The 23,955-nt window shown below is 47.0% G+C and overlaps 9 protein-coding genes and 1 non-coding gene across 10 annotated transcripts; 5 read left to right on the forward strand and 5 right to left on the reverse strand.

Annotated features, from left to right (window-relative positions):
* Nucleotides 1-584: 584 nt before the first annotated feature.
* Nucleotides 585-1,775, forward strand: J7337_012412 (uncharacterized protein; the record flags this gene model as incomplete). Its single annotated transcript, XM_044829935.1, has 1 exon — nucleotides 585-1,775. One exon carries the CDS (start codon nucleotides 585-587, stop codon nucleotides 1,773-1,775), a length of 1,191 nt encoding a protein of 396 aa, XP_044674851.1.
* A 3,508-nt stretch (nucleotides 1,776-5,283) lies between these two features.
* J7337_012413 (uncharacterized protein) lies at nucleotides 5,284-6,978 on the forward strand (the record flags this gene model as incomplete). The annotated part of the gene is made up of 1 exon (XM_044829936.1): nucleotides 5,284-6,978. One exon carries the CDS (start codon nucleotides 5,284-5,286, stop codon nucleotides 6,976-6,978), a length of 1,695 nt encoding a protein of 564 aa, XP_044674852.1.
* Nucleotides 6,979-7,527: 549 nt separating this feature from the next.
* J7337_012414 (uncharacterized protein) lies at nucleotides 7,528-9,304 on the reverse strand (the record flags this gene model as incomplete). The annotated part of the gene is made up of 3 exons (XM_044829937.1): nucleotides 7,528-8,444; nucleotides 8,500-8,877; nucleotides 9,217-9,304. 3 exons carry the CDS (start codon nucleotides 9,302-9,304, stop codon nucleotides 7,528-7,530), a joined length of 1,383 nt encoding a protein of 460 aa, XP_044674853.1.
* Nucleotides 9,305-10,466: 1,162 nt separating this feature from the next.
* On the reverse strand, nucleotides 10,467-12,554 carry J7337_012415 (uncharacterized protein; the record flags this gene model as incomplete). The annotated part of the gene is made up of 3 exons (XM_044829938.1): nucleotides 10,467-11,058; nucleotides 11,487-11,578; nucleotides 11,610-12,554. The coding sequence occupies 3 exons, from the start codon at nucleotides 12,552-12,554 to the stop codon at nucleotides 10,467-10,469; spliced, it is 1,629 nt and encodes a 542-aa protein (XP_044674854.1).
* A 2,591-nt stretch (nucleotides 12,555-15,145) lies between these two features.
* On the forward strand, nucleotides 15,146-15,245 carry J7337_012416. The gene has a single exon. It is a non-coding gene; the product is annotated as a tRNA-Phe (tRNA).
* A 796-nt stretch (nucleotides 15,246-16,041) lies between these two features.
* On the forward strand, nucleotides 16,042-17,775 carry J7337_012417 (uncharacterized protein; the record flags this gene model as incomplete). The annotated part of the gene is made up of 4 exons (XM_044829939.1): nucleotides 16,042-16,385; nucleotides 16,434-16,475; nucleotides 16,523-17,588; nucleotides 17,638-17,775. The coding sequence occupies 4 exons, from the start codon at nucleotides 16,042-16,044 to the stop codon at nucleotides 17,773-17,775; spliced, it is 1,590 nt and encodes a 529-aa protein (XP_044674855.1).
* Nucleotides 17,776-19,108: 1,333 nt separating this feature from the next.
* J7337_012418 (uncharacterized protein) lies at nucleotides 19,109-19,517 on the forward strand (the record flags this gene model as incomplete). Its single annotated transcript, XM_044829940.1, has 2 exons — nucleotides 19,109-19,355; nucleotides 19,408-19,517. 2 exons carry the CDS (start codon nucleotides 19,109-19,111, stop codon nucleotides 19,515-19,517), a joined length of 357 nt encoding a protein of 118 aa, XP_044674856.1.
* Nucleotides 19,518-19,784: 267 nt separating this feature from the next.
* On the reverse strand, nucleotides 19,785-20,556 carry J7337_012419 (uncharacterized protein; the record flags this gene model as incomplete). Its single annotated transcript, XM_044829941.1, has 2 exons — nucleotides 19,785-20,239; nucleotides 20,295-20,556. The coding sequence occupies 2 exons, from the start codon at nucleotides 20,554-20,556 to the stop codon at nucleotides 19,785-19,787; spliced, it is 717 nt and encodes a 238-aa protein (XP_044674857.1).
* A 1,586-nt stretch (nucleotides 20,557-22,142) lies between these two features.
* J7337_012420 (uncharacterized protein) lies at nucleotides 22,143-23,048 on the reverse strand (the record flags this gene model as incomplete). Its single annotated transcript, XM_044829942.1, has 5 exons — nucleotides 22,143-22,182; nucleotides 22,259-22,678; nucleotides 22,727-22,867; nucleotides 22,923-22,960; nucleotides 23,022-23,048. The coding sequence occupies 5 exons, from the start codon at nucleotides 23,046-23,048 to the stop codon at nucleotides 22,143-22,145; spliced, it is 666 nt and encodes a 221-aa protein (XP_044674858.1).
* Nucleotides 23,049-23,133: 85 nt separating this feature from the next.
* Nucleotides 23,134-23,625, reverse strand: J7337_012421 (uncharacterized protein; the record flags this gene model as incomplete). The annotated part of the gene is made up of 4 exons (XM_044829943.1): nucleotides 23,134-23,289; nucleotides 23,316-23,435; nucleotides 23,501-23,527; nucleotides 23,578-23,625. 4 exons carry the CDS (start codon nucleotides 23,623-23,625, stop codon nucleotides 23,134-23,136), a joined length of 351 nt encoding a protein of 116 aa, XP_044674859.1.
* Between the last annotated feature and the right edge of the window lie 330 nt (nucleotides 23,626-23,955).

Raw genomic sequence — 23,955 nt, forward strand, 5'->3', positions numbered from 1 at the left:
TGGTCATCACCGACCCAACTACTAGTCCGCCCCTCACTGGCTTGTCTATGGGAGAGCGGACGGGATCCCGAATTCTCAACAGTGGGTATGGTCGTATGTGCTGATCAGTGTCTCCGTTGAGCTTATGTTCGTTCGATGTACGCTCAGCCCCGACACTGATTCATCAGGCTTGTCGAGCCAAACAAACTTTCACTCAGACACCGACGCTCTGCTTCCCAGTGGCGACGAGAGGTTCGACCTTGGCAACCAATAAGTAGACAGAGGAGCTGTGATGGCTGACAGTGAAGACAGTGGCAGTATCGTGGGTAGGTTTGTTTGACAGTGTCATGAACAACCACTGGTGCTCCTGCGTTAAGTGCCGAACGATATCCTGCCAGTCACTTGGGATACATACCTACAAATACAGTCTTCTGCCCACCGATTCTTGGAATTACATCTTTCTCCCATCACACTACACAACAATCTTCCGACATTTGATCCTTTCATCAGTTACCGAATGCCAGAACCTTTCCTTCCTCACCAATCCTTCAGCCCGGAGATCTACACTACCAGAATAGAAACACCGGATCATACAGAACTTCACCATGTCTCAGCCTACAGACGGCACCGCCCGTGGAAGCGTCCCATTCCTTCCCCCGGAGCTTAGCCTTCGGATCATCGAAGAATCTGAAGAGGCTTCTATCTGTCTTGTGAACCATCTCTCTAGAGGCAAGCTCAAATGTGACGGCGGCTTCCAGGACTATACCACAGTCATCTATACCCGTGGTGAGAAACACAGAGACGGGACATTGTCTCGTGGAAAACTGGAGTCTCTCCCGATGCAGCATCGTTGCATCGCGGGAGTCATCCGGACTTCAGAAACACCGGCTCTCCCCTTTGATCATTCAGACGACTATTCGATTGAGCTCGCAATCAGCCACCTCACAAAGCGTACGGTAGTAGCTGAGCTTGGTATGGACGAAGACATAGCCAATCCAGTCCTCAATCTGGATAAACACGCATTCATGGATTATTGTCCTCTCAAGTTTATCAACGCTCGCTATTTGGGATGTACATTGCTCGACAGACAATTCATCGCAACAGTTCCAATTGAGATTGGTGGCGACGACAATATTCGACAACTCGCCGGTATCACTCGAGGAAACCAAACCGCACTGACTCACCGACTACGACCAGACGATGACAAACTGGCCTGTGAAAAGATCAGAAAGTTGATGATCCGAACAAACAAAGTCTCCTACAACGTTATATTGAGAAATCTTCTCATGATCAATCATCAACTGGACAAAGTGCGTAGTGTTTATAGATGGAGCTCGAATTTATGCGCCTACCGAGACGAGCTTGTGAGCTCTCCACTGCGCCCCAAATGGGAACTGCTGAAAAATCTCGACACTCTTTGTATTGACATGACCGGACTGACGGCGCTCCATGAAGAACCTCTGCTGGGGGTTCAGATCAACAAGATGGCGCGCTGTCTTAATCTGAAAACACTCATACTCCTGGGTGTGCCATGTCTTGCTAGGTATGAAGCCGAGATTCTAAATGAGGAGCAAGAAGGAGAGACAGGAGAGGATGCATGGGTTGCCTGTCTCGAGGACAACCCTTATTTCAGATATGAGGGCACCACTCTTACATCGACCAACTGGCTGTACCTCTTCAAGGACCTTGTTCGACCTGGTGGTCGAATCCATTTCATTGCAGATATGCCACCAGGCTCCCCGTATTGGCCCAGCCCAAACGCCAGTGTTGAGGCTATCGAGGACGGCTTACAGTGATCAATGAGACTTCCCTCTATTCGGTTGTTTCGCGGGATGCTTTTCGTTTTTGAGACTTGGTTGGGGTCAAGGTTTGGTAGCTTGGACTATCCTAGTGTGGACATGATACAGGAGTTATCTAGTGTATTACAGGATGGATGGGCATCCTGCGGGTAGTATCTATAGCCTCCAATTACAGATGAAACTAGAAAAAGACAAAAAAAGATTGAAAAAGTATGAGACACATAGGTACTTTCCTTATTGATGCTGATTTAAACAATTTTAAATGTGCGTAGTTGCTTCCCTTAAATTTGACTTGGATAGCAGTATTCTCGATCTATACACAGAAGTCAAACTGATATACAGTCTACTGCAAGACATTCTTGGTCGAGTTCCTATTGCGAGATGTTTCCATAGTCATGTCTAATGTAACAGATATTATCGTATCTTCTCCTGGTTAAGACCTCAGCAAATCCTAATATTCTTATATGAGGGATAACGGTTTTCCAGGTCCCGTCTCAGTTGATTTTAGCAATGTGTTATCATTCAATCAAGCTGGAATCCTTAATAGAAAACGTTCATCAACTGGATGCATTGAGTCATACGATACCAAGAATTATCTCAAGTCGTAGGCATCCACGATGAAAAACGCCAAGGAAGACATAGCTTGACACTTACTTGAACAAGATATTGCCGAGAGTCTACGAACAGGCTGATTTCATCTTTGTAATTTGGATCTCACTGCCTTGTGAAGTGCCTGTTCAGGTGAACAGGATATAACTCTTTATGAACTGAGACCGCTAGCGTAGCATTTTTAACCTTATTCAGCCACCCGTACAGATGCATATACGAAGGTGATAAACCTAATCGTAATTGGAACTACGGATATGAGGTTGTTTCACTACACAGCCACGTCTTGGACACCCACGTGGCCGCCAACAGGGTGTCTTGTCAAGAATTGAGCCGTGCTGACTTTCCAGATCAGGTGATGGCAGTGCAGCAATTCTCCGGTTAGAGTCCAAGCGACTGACATGCTTCTGTAACAGGAAACAGCCGAATCTTGGGAGGCGTAGGGCTGTGAATCCATCTGCTGATGTATCAATCTTGGCGCACTCGCTTGTACCTTATCTCGACCTGCACAAAGGGACCGTCTGCCTAGAATGCTACGCAAACGGCACCGAGCAATTCCCTTGTCCTTATCACACAAAGTAAGCATGACGTGGTAAAGCAGGTGACCTCGTCCTGCAAGTTTAAGTGGTGATCGTGTTTAAGCTTACACTGCCAAGACGCAAACTCGTATCTAAAGGTTGATCGACCGTCGGCCCTGTAGAGCTTGTCCGTACCCGCACTCGGCCGCAGCATAGTTAGACCGAGTCTCCGATCACTTTCGGCCAGGGATCTCGACCTTGAGGACTGTGCCTTGCAGGTGCAGATTCTCAGGAGCGAAAGCACCATGAGAGTTCCGGCCGGATTTGGAATGGAACCAATGCAAGCTCTCAATCCTGGTAAAAGTGTGATGGGTTCTTCAATTGGCCACCCAATTTTGTACACGTCGAAGAGGGCATTGACCTATCGGGGGCCGTGAAATCAGGCTATTTGATAAGCCAGCACAAAAGACTGGCCTCGAACAATGCAGTCAATAAAGAGCACAGCTAGCCTTGTGCGGTTTTGTGCAAGACTGCTGCGGCTGAACAATTGCCAAGAAGAGTCGGTGTCAATAGACAAAAGTCAGTCAATAGGTAGGCAAAAGTTTAAAACAAGGCGGCGTTTGTGATCAACGTTTGCAGCGTTGATCGACACATCGACAACTGAAAATCGCATGCTTCATTTCATCGAGATTATGTAATTCGAGCGACCAAAACGTGGCGCTTCGCTTCGGTAAGGGCAACCGCTTCACGAGCGATAAATGATATGATTGTTATGACATTGAGCGCGTGCGCGACCGTCGGCCTCTATTACGTTAGCCTGAACAACACTCAACTGCGCCAGAAAGAGCGCTATTTGGCGCTAGATGCCCTGTAATTGGTCAACCTGAAGGCTATCGATTCGAGAGTGACAATCCCAGCTGGGTGACATTCAGATGCTGAGGCTGCCGCTATAGCAGCGAGAGGGCCTGTAAGCTGACCAAAGCTTTCAGGGCCAGGTCAAGGTCCAGGCCAAGGTCGAGATTGTCGAAGATGAGATCATGAAGCTGCTGTAGGTAAGCGATCGACAATGTAGGTACATTAGTGATGAGATAGCCTCCAAGGTGAGTGGTGAGAAAGCGAGACTATTGAATGATGATCCGTCCAGAGCCAAGAGTTCTAGCTCGTCATTAGAGAGAGAATTGTGAACGGAGATGCCGCTGATTAAATGATAATTCATGATTGTCCCTTGTTTACAGTCGCGATGCAAGTAAAATGAGGCCATTGAGATTTACGAGGTTTTCGGTGTACGTACCAGACCTCACCCCTGTAGAATCGCATCAGAGTTCAGATCAGCAGCGCCAAAACGGCACATTAGCCGGAACCGTAGCACACTGAGTGCACTAAAAGCCCTCAGAGTACGGAGTAAATAGCGCTTCGCTACGCAACAGTTGAAAGTCCGGAACCCGTTCCCCCCCTCTTCTCTGCATAGCGACCCGACCCCTGAACCATGACGCTAATCAAGGGTTCATAACTAACCCCATTTCTAACAAGGGCCGAAAATCTTCAACAGTCAACACGCACGCTCTTCTCCCTCCCTCTCGAGTCTTGGGTCTTGTGCTTGCTCACTGAACAATTAACCGACCGTCTTGGCTTTGGGAGACGAGGTGATCGGCCTTTTCCTATCTTGGTCGGCTGACACACGATGCCTGTTCGGTCGTTTATACGAAAGCTGCGCGAATGGCAATTTACAAGGAATGACCTCGATTTAGAAGCGCAGACACACAGACCCTCGCCCGTCTGGGCGCATCCATTCAAGCTTCTCGGCCACTGTAAGTTGAGGCTTCTTTTTTGTCCAGTGTCGATAGCGTAGTCAATAGTCTGGAGGCAAGGGAGGGGGGCCGAGATTTACAGCTACACTGCTCACTCAGCACAGCCCAATTCTCTCTCTCCCTTGATCCACGATCACACCGCACGATATGCTTTTCCCTACGGTCTAGCCCTTTTCTTTTTGTTCCTTTGGTATGGCCATGCCGTAATACGGCGAGAGCAGTCTTGGTTAGAATGTGACCAACAGACTCTTGTGGTCTAGACCCCGGAGGTTAAATCTGTTGGTCCCCAAATTGGCCTCTTTTATTTTCCTAGAAATACGAGATGTCGCTACCTTATTCTGTGCTCGAGATTAGACTACTCACCCCCTGGCCTGCCACTGCATGTCACTGCTATCTCTCATAAAGCCATTTCCATCTCAACCTTTCCCTTGTTTGGTCGTGGGCGTCCTGTTCGGCCATCTAACTTCCACACCACTCATTTTACCTTAATACCTTATTTTCTTTTCCCTCCTTTACCTCTTCACTCTCTTCATCACCTTCAAGCTGCAAGGTCATATGCGCTTGTTAACCAAGATGGCAGCTCTACTGAGGAATCGTCTCCTCATCTTCATCTTCACCATTTTGATGGTGTCGTATCTCATGACAACTGCTTCAGCTGCCCCAGCCGAGAGAGCAGATGTCCAGTATGATGTCGTCATCTACGGCAACACAGTCGCCGCGATAGCAGCGGCTGTGCAGACCAAGCGCATGAAGAAGAGTGTTGCTATCGTCTTCCCCGGTAACACGCTGGGTGGCTTGACAACATCGGGTCTTGGATGGACAGACTCCAAGAAGGGAAGCTCTATTGGTGGCATTGCCAGGGAGTTTTACGGCAAGGTCTATACCTACTACCAGAAGACTAGTCCGTGGACACAAGAGACGCGCTCGCAATATATTGCACGAAAGATTGGAGCCCAGCCCGGTCCTGCTATTGACGAGAGCAACAAGGTTCAGTGGACTTTCGAACCCAAGGTTGCTGAGTCCATTCTTGAGAAGTGGATGAAGGATGGAAAGGTTCCCATCTTCCGCAACCAGCCCATTGATCGATCCAGCAGCGGAGTGACCAAGAAGAATGGCCAAATCACCTCTTTCAGAACTACCAAGGGAAGTGTCTTTAAGGGCAAGATGTTCATTGACGCCAGCTACGAAGGTGATCTCATGGAGGCCGCTGGTATCTCATACAGCACTGGACGTGAGAGCATCAGTGACTACAACGAAGATGCCGCTGGTTTTCGACCTGGAGGCTCTGATCAACTCTCCAAGGTTGATCCCTGGAAGAAGAAGGGTGACTCAAGCAGCGGCCTCATCGAGGGCGTAGGCAGAGTTGTCAAGGATGCCGTTTCTCTTAAGGGCAAGGGCGATGACTATCGCCTACAATCTTACAACTTCCGCATGACTCTCACCAAGCAGACTGACAACAGGATCCCCTTCACCAAGCCCGCCGACTACGTCGAGTCTCGTTATGAGCTCCTCTTCCGTTACTACGAATCTGGATACACTGGAACTCCTTTCACCTCACAGCTCATGCCCAACATCAAGACCGACTCTAATGCTCAGAGCCAAGTCAGCACTGACATGATTGGCGCTAACTACGACGATGATGGCAACTACGCTCTCTGGTCTTATGACAAGCGTAGACAGATCTACCTCACACACAAGTCCTATACTCAGGGTTTCTTCTGGGCCATGGCCAACCATCCCCGTATTCCCAAGTCTCTGCGTGATAGGGTCAATGAATGGGGATACGCCAAGGATGAGTACACCAAGAATGGCAACTGGCCTTACGAGATCTACATTCGAGAGGGACGTCGCATGAACGGTGTCTACACCATGCGCCAAAGCGACATCCAGACTCCCCCATCCCGACCAAACCACAGCATCGGCATGGGTGCTTACTCTCTCGATGTTCACCAAGTCGAGCGAATCGTCTACAACGGAGAGATCCGCGACGAGGGCAAAGTTCACATCGCTACTCCAGGCCCCTTCAACATTCCTCTCCAGGCTCTCCTCCCCAAGCCTAGCGACGCAACCAACTTCCTCAACCCCGTTACCATGAGCGCTACCCACATCGCTTACTCTGCTATCCGTATGGAGCCTACATACATGGTCATGGGCCAGGGTGCTGCCACTGCGGCGTGTCTTGCTATCGACCAGGGCGTGAACATTCAAGACGTGGATATGTCCACAGTGATTGCGAGACTCAAGGCCGATAAGGCTGTGCTTTCATAGACTAGCGAGTTCTGATACCATTTTTTGCATAATTAAGTTATTGTAATACGATCATACATCTTTTTCTCATCTTCAAGCGTGACCAGTATGTGCTCAAGAGCAGGGGAAATTGAGGCTTCAAGTCTTGACATCATCATGGAAGCCATGTTGTATTAATGATAGATCAGCATTAATAACGATTGAGGCGCTTACCCCTGACAGGGCAGCCAAGTCTAAAAACGCCTCTGACGATAAGAAATTTCCCTTCCGTGGTTAGAAGTTCGTATAATCGCCGATCAGCTGAATTAGTGCGCCACAAAGAATGGCAGATGAACTATTTTAGCATTGGAGTGTTTCAGTCTGACCGTTCAAATTAACAAACTATTCTGAACTACATTGTAATTATGAACACACATGAAATTCGACCTTCCTGGTGCATAGCATGACCATTCGTCCGCGTCGCTTACTGAAGCTATGAAGGAGTGAGCCGGGATCGTAACGAGCCAAACCCCTTAAGTCTTTGAATGACTCCTCATCAACTGCCCCCTTTATACGCTGTGTGAAATCTTCTCAAGTAGCTGCAACTTCGTCTCGTGGGTGATAGCGAACCGTGAGCTTCGGTTTCTGCCAAATTAGATGCAGCCTGACACTCGCGAGCCAGTCGAGATCCTGACTGGCAAGCTCCCAATCGTACTTCCAAGCCAGCGAGGCCATTGTGACTCTCGCCTCCATGTACGCAAGATTTATACCCAAGCAACCTCGAGGGCCAAGCGAAAAGGGTTTACTAGCCTCTTTTCGATCTCCGAAGCCCTCGCCGATCCATCGTTCTGGCAAAAACTCATCTGGTCGGATGAAGTTGCGTTCATCATGAGTCGTCGCAAATCCATCGACAGATACAACGACCCCTTTAGGGACGTAATGTCCAGCGATAGTGGCTCCTGGGCAGACGCGCGGGGGACCAAATGGGACCGGAGGGAAGATGCGAAGACCTTCTTCGATGACGCCGTTCAAATATGGAAGATGAGCCACAGCATCACCCGTGATCTCTTCTTGTGACGAGAACACTGAGCGGACCTCAGCCTGAAGGTAAGCCAACTTGTCAGGGTTCTTCAACAAGTAATATGTCGTAGCAGCGAGTAGGGTTGCTGTCGTCTCAGACCCGGCGATCATGAGAACCTTGGCCTGCTCCCGCAGATGAACAAGATCCAGCTTGTGATTTTCCTTCCTGAGGATGTAAGCAAAGAAGTCTTCACGGTCGCGGGAGTTTCCCATTGCGACCCGCTTCTTGACCTTCTCAGTTGTATGCATGTCGATCTTTTGTTTGAGATAGCTCGGCATCACAGACACGGCTAGTTTCATTGAGATCCTGAAGCGGTTGATGAAGGGGAGAAGAGTGAGCGAAGAGATGAATCCAAGAATCCAAGTCACCCATTCGCTAGGTCTCCATTGATTCAGCGAGTCAAATGATTCGCCAAAAGTGAGATCGCCTTGGGACTCTGGTCAGCCTGGGTGTTGATAATGGGTGCTGAAGAGACTACTTACCAATAACATCAAAGGTCAACCAGTTGAAAACCTCTGACATGTTGGCTCCCGCAGTCCCAGGTCCTGCATTTTGTCCGAGTCGCTCTAGGAGTAACTTGACGTGAAATTGTACAGACTCTTCATTATCCCTCAATGCCTTTGCACTGAAAGCATGAGCGAGAGATCTTCGCTGCAGCCGATGATCTTGTGGATCTCTAGTGAACACAATATCGGGGCGTGGGATAGATGGATCAACTGTGTAGAAGGTGTCACTCTTCAGGAACGTGGGTCTGTCTTTGGAAACATGATTGTAAATGTCCCTGAGTGCGACTGGAGATCTAAAGCTGAGTTCATTGGTGGCAGTTCGGACAACATCGCCGTACTTGCGGTGCAGATCGCCTATATAATTAATATAGCGACCACTGGCCCAACTGCGTAAAAACCAAAACTGTTCAAGTGCTTAGATACGAAGGCAATGTTGGAAGAGGGAGACTTTACCTCACTGCATGCAGCTATTTTGGGGCCTGGGAATTTTGCGAGAGGATGAAAGTACAGCCTGTAGATGATAACGCCGATGATCCACGATACAAACTGAAACATTAGCTTGAGTAAGTGCTGGATCCATGCTGGAATTTACATACTGTTGCACCGGAGAGCATGAGCCCTTGAGAAGCTGATAGGTTCAGCATGACAGTTGGTTTAAAATTGCTTGGGTAGAAGAGATTGATGGCAGCCTACCGTTGCCGTAAAGATACTTTTGTCCACCATATATGCTTCCTACAACCTCTGAATTGTGGCGTTCAAATTTCCTGTTGAAGAGGATCATCGTGTGTGACTATTTGTGCATATGGGGTGCAGACTTGCATTATGCGACGTGATCAGGTTCCACCAACGGTCTTGATGTAACGATCAGTGATGCGTTTGCGACTCAAGAGTGGCCACCCAGGGAGGGTTGTAATCATTACCAAGCTTAAAGACTCTGATATGACCTAGAATCGTGATCCCAACATATCCCAACGAAAACTGGAGCATGCATGGTGTGCTGGATCATTGTACTAAACGGTGAAGAGATCTACGAAGATCTATGATAGTCCGGCAGTTCAAGTTCAAGGCTCTTGGCATATAGTAAGTCTAAGGAATGCCGATTCGACGTCAACGTCCAGTGTGTAAACACGAAGTAGAGGGAGGCTATGGCACTATTGTGTCCATCCATCACATCACGTCGCATGCCATCACTAGTCGTCCTTCGCTATGAAACGAGTGGCAACCATTCGCCCTCTGATATGCTCTCCCATCACCCAGAACAAGCAACACAGTCGCCTCAGAGCTGCGGGGTCAACATCATCCACAACGGCTTCATGTACTAATCCTATTCTCAACAGAAGGCAGCATCAAAAGTCGCATCATCACTGTTAGCGGTCCATATAGAGGCCAGCAAACGTATGCATGTTTTACCTATTTGAGTAAAAAGCTCGTCTGTTGTTGCATACTGCGTATTGTTTGCGTGCCATTGCCAACGAGCTGAGCGCTCAAATGGGCGATAATTGCGATACCTCCCACCAACAGAGCTTGGCGGATACTTTGATAGGCTATCAAGGCGCCTGCAAGAAAGTGAAAGCGCAAGTTGCTTTTACTCTCACATATTGGCAATACCCAATGACGTATCTTATCGAGTCACATGCATATCGGTCTGATTCGCTTATATTCGTCCTTTTTCGGATACAATGAAACAGGCAGTCCGTAATGCATGCTTGGCTCTTACATGCATGCTCGAAATATTTCAGATAAGACGATAGGTGTAATTACTACGATATATGGAACTCTACCGGATATCTTCCTCCGTGATAATACCCAATACTACCACTATATTTCTACCCCCGCACCTCGTTGCAAAGCCATCGGCAGGACCAAGAAATCACCTCTCAAAAGATACGGGATTGGATCGCGGAAGTCTTCGTCCCTTCCGCCGTGGCCAACCAGGTTCTGCTTCACCATGAGGCCAGCTCTGGTAAAATAAATCCCCCGTCCAACATTTCAATCATGTTTCTTCCAATCACCATCTGTTCGGCCTCGTAGCTGTCAAGTTCTTCCTCTGTCAACTTGAATATCAAGTACTTCCATAGCTTTGTCAAAGCGTGTTTCCCCTCAAAAGTGTTACGAAGATCATCGAGCCTTCTTATCGCCGTTTCAACAAGTGATAGTCGAACGCCAAGTTGATCGACAAGCTCATCGAGCGTTCGAGCATCGCTACGACTCTCTTGGCAAAGGACATATGTGGCAACGCTTACCTTTTGCAATGGTCGGAGTGTTGGCTTGTTGAACATTCTGGCCTCTCGTGCAAGATCCTCGAGTTGTGCAGAAACCTCTCGTCGTCGAATCTGCAGCCAATAGCTTGATTCAGCTGCTAATTTTCCTTTCGAAAGCTGGTAGCAATATCTACAGGTATGTACGAGAGCCCGCGATTTCTCTTCATCGTTTACCTCCTGGGTAATCTTCTGGATGTCAATTTTGATGTCGTCAAGTTTTGGCGCCCATGCACTAACCACCCACCAAGTGCAAACAACCAAGTCATACTGCTGGCTTTTTAAATTTCAGTAATAGTAATAATTCCTTGATTTTAAGTCTAATTCAGATATTTATCAACATCTCTATATAGCACGTTGAGATAAATCGCAAGCTTGAGCAAATTTATTACACCGCCCTCATAAACCCTTCGATCTGACGACATACTACGACAACTTAGACGCCAATATCTTTATCTTAAAGGCTTATGGCAAAAGTCAAGTAGTAGTTATCAATACACATCAAAAGGTCGGTCCGTTCCGACTTTTCGCAATCTCGCCGAGTCCCAATCTTCCTTTACTCCAACTTATGTAAACGCAGAGGCCTTGCTTTTGTAGCTTTATATCACAGCGTTGTCTTCCACGCTATGTTGTCCAGCTTGTAGGATGATAAGAGCAGTATTCATTTCTGTTGTCGTGTTTACTGCACGGCTCTCAGAGGCATACCGAAGCGGACTGAAACTCGTGAGATCCAAGTTGTGAGTGGGAGATGTCGGCTCGGTGTTGTTCTGTGTAGTGTGGACCGACCTCTTCTCATCCTGGAACAGAGAACACACCGCACATAATTACGTGCCGATTTTCTCCAGCTTCTATTATGTACAGGAACGGTCTGTCGAATACCAGGACCTCCTCGTTGACCACCGTAGAGCGTTTCCGCGCCACCATGACGACAGTCGCCGCTGTCGCTTCAGCTCCTTCCTCGTCAACCTTGATGGAGGCCTCATGGCTGATTGCCGTGACCTCCGTGGGACCAGATCCCATTTCAGGATAGTTGCCTTTGATCGGAAACCCAAGACCTGCCAGCTCATCCATCAGCGAGACCTTGCTTCTGGTTTCAAATTTGGGAAACCCAAATTTAGTCAATTTCCTCCTCCGGAACGAAGGACCTTCTGACTTGGTCGTGGATAACTGCTCGAGGAGTGACCTTATTGTAATTCCAGGATTGGGAAGCCATGCCACCAAGGCCACCGGTGAAGAGTCTGATTCCGTGGCATACGGAACTCGGACAGCGGTATAATTGCTGCTGGATGCTGTTTCAACATATTCCTTGTAAACAAACATCATCTCTGCTGCTCGGATGCTCCCATTCTCCAGGTGGAAGGGATGATCTAAAACTGTGTTCTCACGATTGAACTTGGTCTTCCATGTATCTCTGAAAGCTGTAGCGTTTGCAAGAACGACATGGCATTTGCGCAAGGCGCTCGAGCTAAGCAAATCCGTGATTCTGCCTAGTGTGTTTTGGGATATCCAGGAATTAATATCCTTCACCGAATCGGCAAGGGTTGGAAATTGCCATGACTGAGCTTGGAATGCCTCTAGATACTTCTTGTATTTAGTCGCAATTTCGACTGATTGGTCGACAAAGACAGCGTTAGCCAGTGATATAATATCCTGTTTAGCTAGAGGTGCTAGGTCTGCGTGTAGAGCTGAAACATGTGCCTCCAAACCTTCAGCTACGCCGAGCTTCTGCTGTAATTGTGATCGGCGATGGGAATCTGCTGCCCCAGCTAGCATAGCGACGGCTATGAGGACTGAAACTGGCGATAGAACCGTTGCCTCGACTTGATCAGCATGCTGTAAGCCAGCGACGCGCTGCAATAAGCTCCATCCTATGTTTTGGGTGGTTTGGGTTATTGAAGGACAAGGAACCAGTCCATCTTTTCCCTGATGCCTCTGCTCCACTAACTGCTGCGTATCCTTGCCCGGTACTGAGGTTGGACCTGATAGTTGGTGCGGTATTTGTTGAGGGCGTGGGGCTGGAACGGGTATGTCCAAAGATGATGAAGTCTCACTGACAGGATCTTTCCCAGCAAGGCGCTTTGAGCGACGAGGTAAATCCATAGCGAGGCTAAGATATTGAACTGTGGTAGCAGTAGATATGAAAGTTTAGTTAATTGGAAATTGAGATATAAAGGTTTCTCGGGTTCTTCCTAAAAGCCCCCGCTTTCAAGTCACGAGTCGGCTCGGCCTGCTACTAAAGTATTTAATTATTTATTATAAAATAAATTAAGTTATATTTAAGTTTACTATTAATAAATTATATAAAATATTATATTTTTAAATAGTAAATTAATATATTTTAAACTTAATTAATATTAAAAAGTATTATTAATAGTTAATAAGTTAAGTTTTATTTAATATATATTAATTAAAATTAAATTTTTTCTTATATTTTATTAAGTTATATTTTTAAAGCTAAATATATAAGATCTTTTAAATTTAATTCTTTTATTTAATATTAATATTTTTTATTTTAATATTAATAAAACCTTATTAAAAGTTATTAAGCTTTAATAAAGTATTTTAATAACTTATATATATTTTTACTTTTTAAATATTTTTACTTTTTAAATATTTTTATTATTTTATTAAGTATTTTCTTTTATTATTAATTTTATAAGTATTTTTAATTACTTTATTTTATAAATCTTTAATTTTAAGATTTTTATAATTTATAATTTATTTTAACTTTTATTATATTTACTATTAAATTAAATAATAAAATATTAAATATTAAATAAAGCCTAACTTTTTTTTAAAAAGACTTAATTTATATTTATTTTTTAAGATTTTTTATAATATTTTATAAAATTTAATAAACTTATAGTTTAATTTATCCCCAGTTTAACTACTATTTTATTATTGATTTCACTTTATCTGCAGTTCAGACGTAAGGGCGATTGGTCATGTGCCTAGGCACGTGTATTCAATTGATGGAGGTCAATTTGGCTTTCGCCAACTAACTTACATAAAAGTCAACCTTCTTCCTTCAAAGTGAAGGAAGAAGGTCGACACAGCTGCCGAGGGACCTGCAGGCGGTACTTATGCTGCTTGGTTAAGGCAGCAGTTGCGCCACTTAAGGCAGATAAACCTTAACTGATTTTGAGCTCTGTGATTCTGGCCTACTATAGGGGCCTTACTATTTAAGCTATTATATGAAAAGTTAAAAGCTTAATAGCCCTGAATAAGGCTAATAGCAATTAAAAAAAAAAAAAAAAAAAATAGTTTAATTTATATATTAATTAAAATATTTTAATATTTCTTATAGCTAAGTAAATTATATTTTCTTTTAAGAAAGTTAGTTCTTTTAGCTATTTTAGATTATAATAGTTTTTTATATTTACCGCCACAATTATATCGGTTCTTATCGCGCTCTACTAACAGCCCCTAAACACCAACAGTATTTTCTCAAGAGACTTGCAATCTTGTACTGTCCGTCTGACTTCAGCTCTCCGGCACTCAATACATGACAATCGCTTGAACGAAACACTATATTTTGCACGACCCTCTTCTTTTCGTTGGCCTCTACATCATCAATTTTCGCAGGATTCATCGGTCGCATTAAATGCCGCAGCACGAACCGATAATATCCCAGGCGCAAGCATCACCGATTGTCCATGGAGTGAATATCAGTCCAAAACTTCAATGTCAACATTGGTCTTCAGATCTCGATATTATTGCCATCCGGCACAAATGCTGCATGGAGTACTACGGCTGTATCAGCTGCCATGAAGAGTTAGCAGAGCATCCCAATCAAGTCTGGCCCAAGGCAGAACAGCATGAGTTGGCCGTCCTGTGCGGCAACTGTCACCTGGAACTGACAATTGCAGAGTATCTCTGGAGTGGTAACCGGTGTCCTGGATGTAATGCTGGCTTCAATCCGGGATGCAGAAACCATTATGATCTGTACTTTGAGGTGTAGCCATGGGAGGCTTGAACGGTCACACCACTCGCAAAGCGGGTCACCTTCTACGTGAACCTGCGACTGCCATGTTATCAAAACGCCGAATCATGAATCTCTAGTATAAATGCTTTATATGCTCGAGCTATGAGTGCGTGTGGGCAATAGTTGAACATATGGATAGAGATTAGGCCAAGCAATAAATAGAGCGACTATGAATTCAGTTTTCCTGATAGGCCGTCTTACTCATACTTACTACATCGTTGAGTCACACGTCCATTTCGCCAAAGGATAAAGGTTCATCAATAAGAACACTGTATAAACATGTTGCCATACAACATGAAGAAACATTATTGACTGTCTGCGCAGCATGTTACAAACATGGCTCTAGATTTGAGTCTCGAGTATCACCAACTATTAGTCAGCGGGTTTAGCTCAGTTGGGAGAGCGTCAGACTGAAGTAAAAACTTCAATCAATATCAACCGATATCTGAAGGTCGTGTGTTCGATCCACACAAACCGCATTCTTTTTGCCTTTTGCTTGTTTTAGCACTTCGCATGCGCCTACTCTGACGCTGTGCAGTTTTTGCGTGCTGTTCAGACATGGTCGCTCAAGTAGCTGTCCCCTGGTGATCGCTTCGAGGCTCTTGGTCCCTACTCCCTGGCTACCGTCAAGCTAACAGTCTGCTTACTGGAGCTGATATCACCGCATGACAATTAGCAAAAGACCGCGGCATTTGTCATTCTTTTGTGTACACAACATGGCAATTGAACGTGCTGAATGGATAGGTCGCTGGGGCCTTGCTTACGCCAAGAGATCCTTTCGCTTCAATTTTCTCGGCTGACGGCCTCGGGAGATTAGCAGACCCCCCCTAGCGCGTGAACGTGAACGATGTGCTTATCAGATTGAACTAACAGACAGTCGTTGTTGGTTCGTGAGTGTCTCAACAGACCACCCACGTCTGCTTCTTTCTATTGTCTTTCTACGTCTACAGTCATCACTCGTCAGTGGCGCTGCGTTGAATCGAACCCATCAACGTTGCACAGCATAAACAAGGCCTGGTTGCGGTGTCGCCCGATGATGACACGACAAAAGCTGATTGATTATCAAAAGGATCAATCGTTAAATTAAATCTCAAGGATCATGATCGACGGACGCTTCCGCCTCCGTCTCCGTCTCCGTCCGCTGGGATCTGTACCCCTGCTGCCTCCACTTCACATCACTTTATATCGCACCGAGATTTCCCATCCGTGTCCTGCGAACTCATGGGCTTTGCTCAAACTGCTCATGTCAAACACTCGAAACGCGTCGGAGCAAAGATGAAGTCTCTTCTTGGCCCTCTCCTCCTCGGCGCGTCGCGTCTTGCAGCCGCGACAAATGGTGCTGATTCGCTGGTCGCCCGTGCAGAATCATCGCTGAAGTGGGAGCCTTGCAATCTCGATCTTCCTGATGCGGCAAAAGAGCTGCTGAAGGCTGGTGATTGTGCGACTATTAAGGTTCCTCTGGATTATACAGATAAAAATTCCGATAAGACAGTTGAGCTTCAATTGATCCGCTATAATGCCACAAAGGAGCCTTTCAAGGGCAGCGTTCTCTGGAACCCCGGCGGTCCGGGGATTTCTGGCATCGAGACCCTCGCTTATCTCGGACAGGACTTCCGCGAGTGAGTAGCCTCTAGCACATTATCAAGACTTACTGACACGGTTGCTAGCATTATGGGCGGCCATCACAACATCATCTCATTTGACCCTCGGTATGTTTTCCCTGTCTCCTGAAATGAGCTACACTAACTCTACGCAGAGGCGTTGGACGAACCATCCCTTTTGCCTGCGGCAAGAATGCTTCTGCTGAACTCACCCGTCGCAGCCTGGAACCACTGCCTCAAGCAGATCTCTGGGAATATGTAAAGAACGAGGGCTGGCAGACTATGCAAGCTATTGCTGAGTCCTGCTACGAAACCCAGCAGGAACACGGCCGCTTTCTCAGTACTGCCTTTACTGCTCGCGACATGATGAAGATTGTCGATGCTCTCGGTGAAGATGGCAAGCTTCGCTTCTGGGGCATTTCCTATGGCACTATTCTTGGTCAGGTCGCAGCTGCGATGTTTCCTGATCGCATTGGCCGTCTTCTTCTTGACTCGAACTCTTTGGCTGATGCGTATCTCACGTCAACTGGTGTTGGTGGCCCTCACGACGCTGAGAAGTCGCTTGTGCATCTGTTCACTGAGTGCGTTGAGCTCGGTACCAAATATTGCAAGCTGGCCAACTACTCTGGTAGCAGCACTACTGTTGAGGATTTGAGAGATGCTACGGTCGAGACCTTCCAGAAGTTGAAGGACCTGAAGACTCTACCTGATGGTCTTTCACCCAAAGACTATCCCTACGCTGGCAACTCTATGTTGAAGCAGCTGAAGTACGGCATTATGAACTTTCTGTCAAGCCCTTTCAACTATCCCTCAGTGGTAGAGATTCTGTCTTACGCTTTCGAGGGAGACTACAAGAAGGCTCTCAGCATCTACAAAGAGGACACATCTGAGTGGAACCTTGGTACCAACGCATTCCAGGGTATTGCTTGCTCCGAGTCTTCGTTCCGTGTCAGCAACCCCGAGGACCTGTACTCTATGTACCAGGCGCATCTCGCTGGGAGCTCCTTCGGAGATGCCATCGCCGCTGACTATATCGCCTGCGGTGCTTGGAAGTTCGACGCTGCTGAGGGCGTTGATACCAACACGCTTCGAAACGTCAACACAAGCTTCCCAGTCCTCGTAGTCAACAACGCAAACGATCCCATCACTTCCCTCAACCATGCTTGGCAGGTGTCTTCTCGATTTAGAGAGAGTCGACTATTGATCAACGAGGGAGTTGGGGTAAGTCTACTTCCATCGTTCTGATAGAACTTTAGCTGACACTTTACAGCACGGAGTCACATCGCATGCTTCTAACTGTACACTTGAGGCTATTGCTGCTTACTTTGTTGATGGTACCCTTCCAGACGTTGGTACGAGGTGCAAACCTAACATGCCCGCTTTCAAGGTCGCTCTCCCCAACGCATAAAGTGCTTGGCCTGGTGCTGCTGCAGAAGACGGTGAGGATGAGGATAAGGTTGTAAGACGTTTGTATCACTATATATCATGTATTAAAATGGCCTGTTCCCAGAAAAAGCGTGATAACTGCATACCGCTAGTGCATCATCGGCCGCCCTTCATCGGCCGCCCTTGTCTGTGCCACCTGATAACCCTGCCAGCAACGAGACATGTATTCTTTCAAGACGGAGTGGACGGAGGATGTGGTGAACCCGTCTTCAACAAAATAGTAAGGTTAAAAATAAAACAGCAAAAGGTCTAGCTCGTATGCTTATCCAAACATGATTATATGAATAAGCGAAGTTCCAGAAGCTTATGGATCAAGGCAGCCAAGATTTGTGATACCCGAAGAGAAGCGTGACCAACTTTCGAGAACTTTGGTTCATATTGCATTGCATATACGTCGTGTTTGACGATGTGACGCGTGGAAGCAGAATCAGCGGATGAACCGGGCGGCTCCCGCATCATGAGTATCGTGAGATTCCATCATAACCGGATTATCGGCGGGAAATGCGGGGGACGATGATGTAAACTCATCTCGACGTGGGGTCGGAGCTTTTAGCCGTGTCTACTAAATTTAGGTATCGACGCTTGGAGGCGATCAATCGGGAGGCATGGACATGGCCGCGTAATAAATTGAGTAAGCATAGGATAGGATCCAAATGCTGATTCTGAGGCTCTGATACTTACACGAGATTTGCATCGCCTTGCTGTGTTGTTGTTGAAGTGAGAGAGATCATCGAGAGGGTTACAGTCAATGCTCGTATTTGACATCACCAGCATCACATGGATCATCCCAATAGGGCCATGGTGCGTTGACACGGCACAGTCCATTCCCGGCACATGATACCTGCTGCATATTTCTCAAGTTCCACTGATCGACTCTGATAGCAGCGTAGTTAATTCTCTGCAAAAATGATTGGGAAAAGTGTTTGCCGGATCGGTTTTGGCCGTGTGCTGGAAAAGATACGAGCTGTAGTGGGCTCACACTGCTGTATTGCTAGCGCTGACAGTGCAGCTCGTATCGCGGCTGGTTCTGTATCGGGCTTCAATTTTCAGCTGTACTTCCTGAAGCATCAGACACTTACAGCCACAGACTTGACGTAGTGATCTTCTCTCTTAGCTCATTATTGCCTTAGCAGAATGTAAAGCTGCGTTGAGTATCTCAATTGTATTTAAGGTCAACTCCATTCCCGCAATAGACCAAACTCTCATCATCACTCAACAGCCATCAATCAATCACCCACCCCGCACAACAACACTGAGTTAGCTGACATTCGCATCTTCACATTCCAACCACCAAAATGCATTTCGCTACCATCATCGCTACTGTTGCTCTCGCCATGGGCGTTGCTGCTGAGCCTGCCTCTGGCGATCTTCCCTTCAACGTCATTTCTGCCCGCATTTGGAGCTCTGAGGACTGCGGAGGTGACAGCAACAACGGAAATCTCGGCGAACTGACCACGCATCGTGATGAGCTCAATGAATGCTTCAAGTTCAGCGACAAGGTCAAGTCTGTGAGCCAGTATGAGCATGCCAAGGGCTGCAAGCGTAAGAACTTATTCGCTCCTGAGTTCATGAAGACTTGCTGACATGTGCATAGTTCTTCTCTTCACAGACAGCAACTGCAAGCGGGGACAGAAGACTGTCAAGGATGACCAGTGTCGGGAGACTTCTTCTCACTTCAGTAGCTACAAGACTGTTTGCAACTGAGAGTACATAAATGATGGGATATAATGATGCCTTCATGGGCGCGACATGATAATGGACTAATTAATGGACGAGAGGGTAATGGCAGCATGAGACGGAGTTATGGACATTCCTTTGGCAAAGAGGTCGTATGAATTAATATACAGCATTGAATTAACTAAGATTATGCATGATTTGAACCAGATCCACTGTCTAAACTCCCTCTATGCTTGTCTTGTCCTCTAAGGGGCATATCCGGCATACCCTGGTCTCATATCTTGAACGTGTCGCTTAAGCAGTGCCCTGGGTGAGGTAGCCAGTGAGGCCATCGAAGATGTTGGAGACGGGCTGGATGATGGGTCCAAGAGGAGTGCCCGAAAGGGTGTTGAGGATGTTGGAGAGGATGTCGACGAGACCGGGAACGATGTCGCCGATGAGCTGGGTGACGAGGCCGAGGAGAGTGGCGACGGTCTGGAAGAGGAGCTCGAAAGCGCTGCCAATAACGTTGTCGAGGCCAAACATGCCCAGAACCTCCTTGGCGACACCGACAAGCTCGTTAAGAAGCTGGATAACGAGGCCGAGAATGACCTTGACGTCGGGGATGTTGATCTTGATGCTGACGACATCCTTGAGCTGGTTGACAACGGCGGTGAGGAGCTCGTTGAGGGAGTGGACTTCGGCAGTAACGACCTTGATGGCGGCAGTCTTGGAGATGGCGTTGGACTTGACCTTGGTGATGACCTCCTCTGAAGCTGTTGTTAGCGTTCATGGAAACCTGAACTCTACATTTGATTAACTTACTGATGGTGGTGGTCTGGCTCTTGACCTGGTCAACAGCAATGGTGAGAACCTTGACAACACCGCCAGTGTTGGAAACGCTGACAGCAGTGATCTTCTTGGTAACTGTCTTGGTGACGGTCTGGGAGGTAGCGATGCTCTCAACCTGGCTGACAGCACCGTTGGCAACTGGGACAGATGGGACCTGGCGAGCAGCAACCTGAGCAGCAGGAGCAGCCATGGCCGAAGCGGCCAGAGCAGCGAGGGAGAAAAGGCTGAACTTCATGATGAATAAAAGCGTAAAGTAGGTAAAGAGTGACTTGGTGAGATGTTGCTTTGAAAAAGAGAGTGACTGGGTTAAGAAGTGAGAGTGGATGGTTGGGTGAATGTTCCAAACCGATTGACTTTTGGAGTTTCTTATATACATCCTGAGCAAGACATAGATGATGGGACCCTAGATAGGAGACGATACTACACGGCATAAGCGAGAGTTAGATCTTCAAGACGTTTTTGCACATCGGATGAAACCGACAGTTGGGATGGACTGGGGGAATGGTTCATCGCTGCTCTGTTTGGCTTGATGGTTGGTGTTGAAACACGCGATTGTGGAGCGATGAAACATCGCCAACTGCCGAGTCGATCGCAATAAACAAAACGTTGGATTCCGCCAGAGATCGTCGCTTTTTGTCACTAGCACAATGACGTTGATGGCACTCTGGCGTATCATCGGCCAGGTCGCGTTGCAGGGGGCATGAGTAGTTGGAGATAGCTTCTTCTGTGACCTGTAAGGCTGTGACTCAGCTTCCAGGCAATCCTCTTAAAATCCCAACGAATGGAGAGTCTTAAAGGCTTCAAACGATACCTAATACTCTCAGACTATGTACTGGTGTTCTCTTCGCATGATAGGTGTCTCCATGAGAATGTTGTGATGCGGGATCGTCGGGATAGCACTCTCGCCAATGCAACGCCGATCCACCGTCAGTTTCATTAAATTACACCCGTATCTTGAGGACACATTCGAGCGCCCATAACAGAAGCGCCCCGTGCTGAGGAATATCGCAATAGATAACGAAACTTCGCTCATTTCCATCTCGTTTTCATTTCGTCGAACCTACTTTTCCTTGGTACCGGGACGGCCTTCAATGACTCGGTTGGTGTCCGAAGGAGGTTCATCCAGTATGACGGACGGTATTGGATAAGCATAATAGATTACTGTGGAGTCTGGGAATTGTGTGCGTTGGCGTATAACCGTGCGGCTCATCACGTTGCCAGATTGAGTCATGCTAGTGAAGTGATGTCCACCTGTCAGAGATTGTCAAGGTAGACGCATGATCTATATGTCACGGGAATCTTGAGTGATCTCTGGCATTCACATTGGTGTTCCTATGTAAGCAAAACGCATAAATCTGAGACCCTTCACTATACCTCTGCTAGGTAACGAATGACGCCTTAAAGCAAGAGGATTATGCTAGAGCTGGATAAGGCATCAATCAAACCTAAGCATGGGTCTGCATGGTCACGGAATCTTCCCCTAGCTTCAAGCAATCTATTGCCAAGTAGAATAAAGGAGATTTAGAGAGAATTCTTCGAAAAAAATCTAGAAAGATAGCCCCGTGAGGTAGTGGTCTAATTCTACTTACCCCCTGATCGCCACGCGAGGAACAGGGGAAAGGTCTAAGCGTCAATGTGACCCTGACTCGCAAGACATCACAAACCCGATCTACAGGGTAATCAAGAGTCAGAAACAGAATACTAATGATTGAATGGAGTTTCTGGTAAAAGATATAGTATTGATGGTTCGCTTGCTGATACTTTATCTTCAAACACACGACATCTCTATTTGTAAGGTAGACAGAAGCGTTGGCCCTGCTGTTATGAGTCCTCTTTTGGCTTCTGAGCGTAAACAACGTAGCTGTAGAGATGTTAGAACGATTAAGAGAACCAAGTTTCTCCCTCAGTGTAAGTGAAGACTCCCAGGGTAAACTTACTAAGGCCAGTACCCATGCATCCTAGGATTCTTAATTTCCTTTCTCAAAAATGCAAGGAAGACGGTGACTTCAGCATCCGTCCATCCAAGACCTTTCTGAAACATCCTCGTAACCATGGCTTCCAGACCACTTAGCAGATTCTCCATCTCCCAAGCCCCCAGGAGCTTCATACGCGGATCCTTAGGCCACGGGTTGAAAGGAAGCTTGAAAACTCGCTCTGTGACATTCTGGTACCCGCGTTCTTCAAACCAGCCCTTCCATCGCATTGGATCAGTCAAACTGGCACCGAATTTCGCGGAGCCCTGCTCCATCATTGTCGAGAATTTGCGGAGGTAGCTGTCTTCGGGGATGGAGTCGTCGTCGCAGCCGAGAACGCCGACGATGGCTTGGAACTCGACCCAGCCGCCTCCTCGAAGATGTCTGGTGGAATTAGTATCGATATCTCATACGAGCAGAGTTAAGGCTCACGTGTATGTTTGGTCAATCAGAGCTGGCCAATCTCGAATCGCTAGCAGAAGATCTCGGGCATAAACGAAGTCAAAGCTATCTTCTTTCCATGTCCATTCTCTTTCAATATCGTCGACCTCAAAGTGACAATTTGGTGGTACCCTTTCCGATATCGGTTTTAGAAAGTCTCACAGTTGTGCTCGCATCGATCACTTACCAGTCAGGTTGCGTCGGCGCAACGTCTGTCCCAATGACCTGGGAGCTTATCAGTCACTGCTCACCCGATGTAACCACGGCAGCAAGATCCTGTACTCACCTCTGCAGATGGAAACTCTTCTGCCATTTCGATCGACCATATCCCTTTTATCGAGATTATCAGCAAGGAATTCCCCATCGATACGCTGCTGTCACATCCAAGAAATGAGGCGTCACGAACCTGTACCGCAGCCGAGATCTAGAATTCTCTGAGGCTTCTCCAGAGGCGCCAAATAACGGTTCTTTCCAATCAACGCGCAGTATTTAGCGTGGCACATATCGATGCGATCAAGCTCAGCCTCATCCATGGGTAACCCATACTCTGAGATCTGTTAGCACTGGCCATGTGATGTACTCTGGGAGACTTGCCCTCTTTTCCATACACGGCGTAGGTTCTCCCGCCCTCGACCTTTCCATGCAGAATAGACGATGTCAGAGATGTCAAAGACGACCGCTCACTCTCATTATCGTAAGCCTGTGTCCCATCATTGGTTAGCAAATGGAGCCTTTTGGATGAGTTGCATCAATATGCCCACTAACCTCATCGTCAGTGACATTCTGCAAAGCCTAGACAAATCCGTTTAGTCCTATTTCAGCCCTACAGGGAATAAACTTACAGCGTCAGGCTGTATAACCTCTTCTTCGGGAGCACGAGGAGACGACATTGCGACACTGTCAGTATCACAATCGTTTGTGTATCAGAATCAGGCAGAGTGGACACGGTCAAAGGGAGATGTTGAGCAATTATCGAAACAAACTCGCAATAGTGATAAACATCCTCGATACTGCGATAAATGCCACCGGACCAAGCTCCCGTCACTTGGGCCGTGCCGCAGTTCAAACTCCAGTTTATCACGGATATAATATTCTGATTGGGTCGTGATCTGCATGATTGAGGCACTTTACCCGGGATTACAGAACCTCGGCTGGATGTATACCCACCTACTAACCTGTCTTGTAAGGAAGTGAACGCTCATGGACTGATATGATCTGAG

Source organism: Fusarium musae, chromosome 10, assembly GCF_019915245.1.
Source record: "Fusarium musae strain F31 chromosome 10, whole genome shotgun sequence".
Taxonomy (NCBI): Eukaryota; Fungi; Ascomycota; class Sordariomycetes; order Hypocreales; family Nectriaceae; genus Fusarium; species Fusarium musae.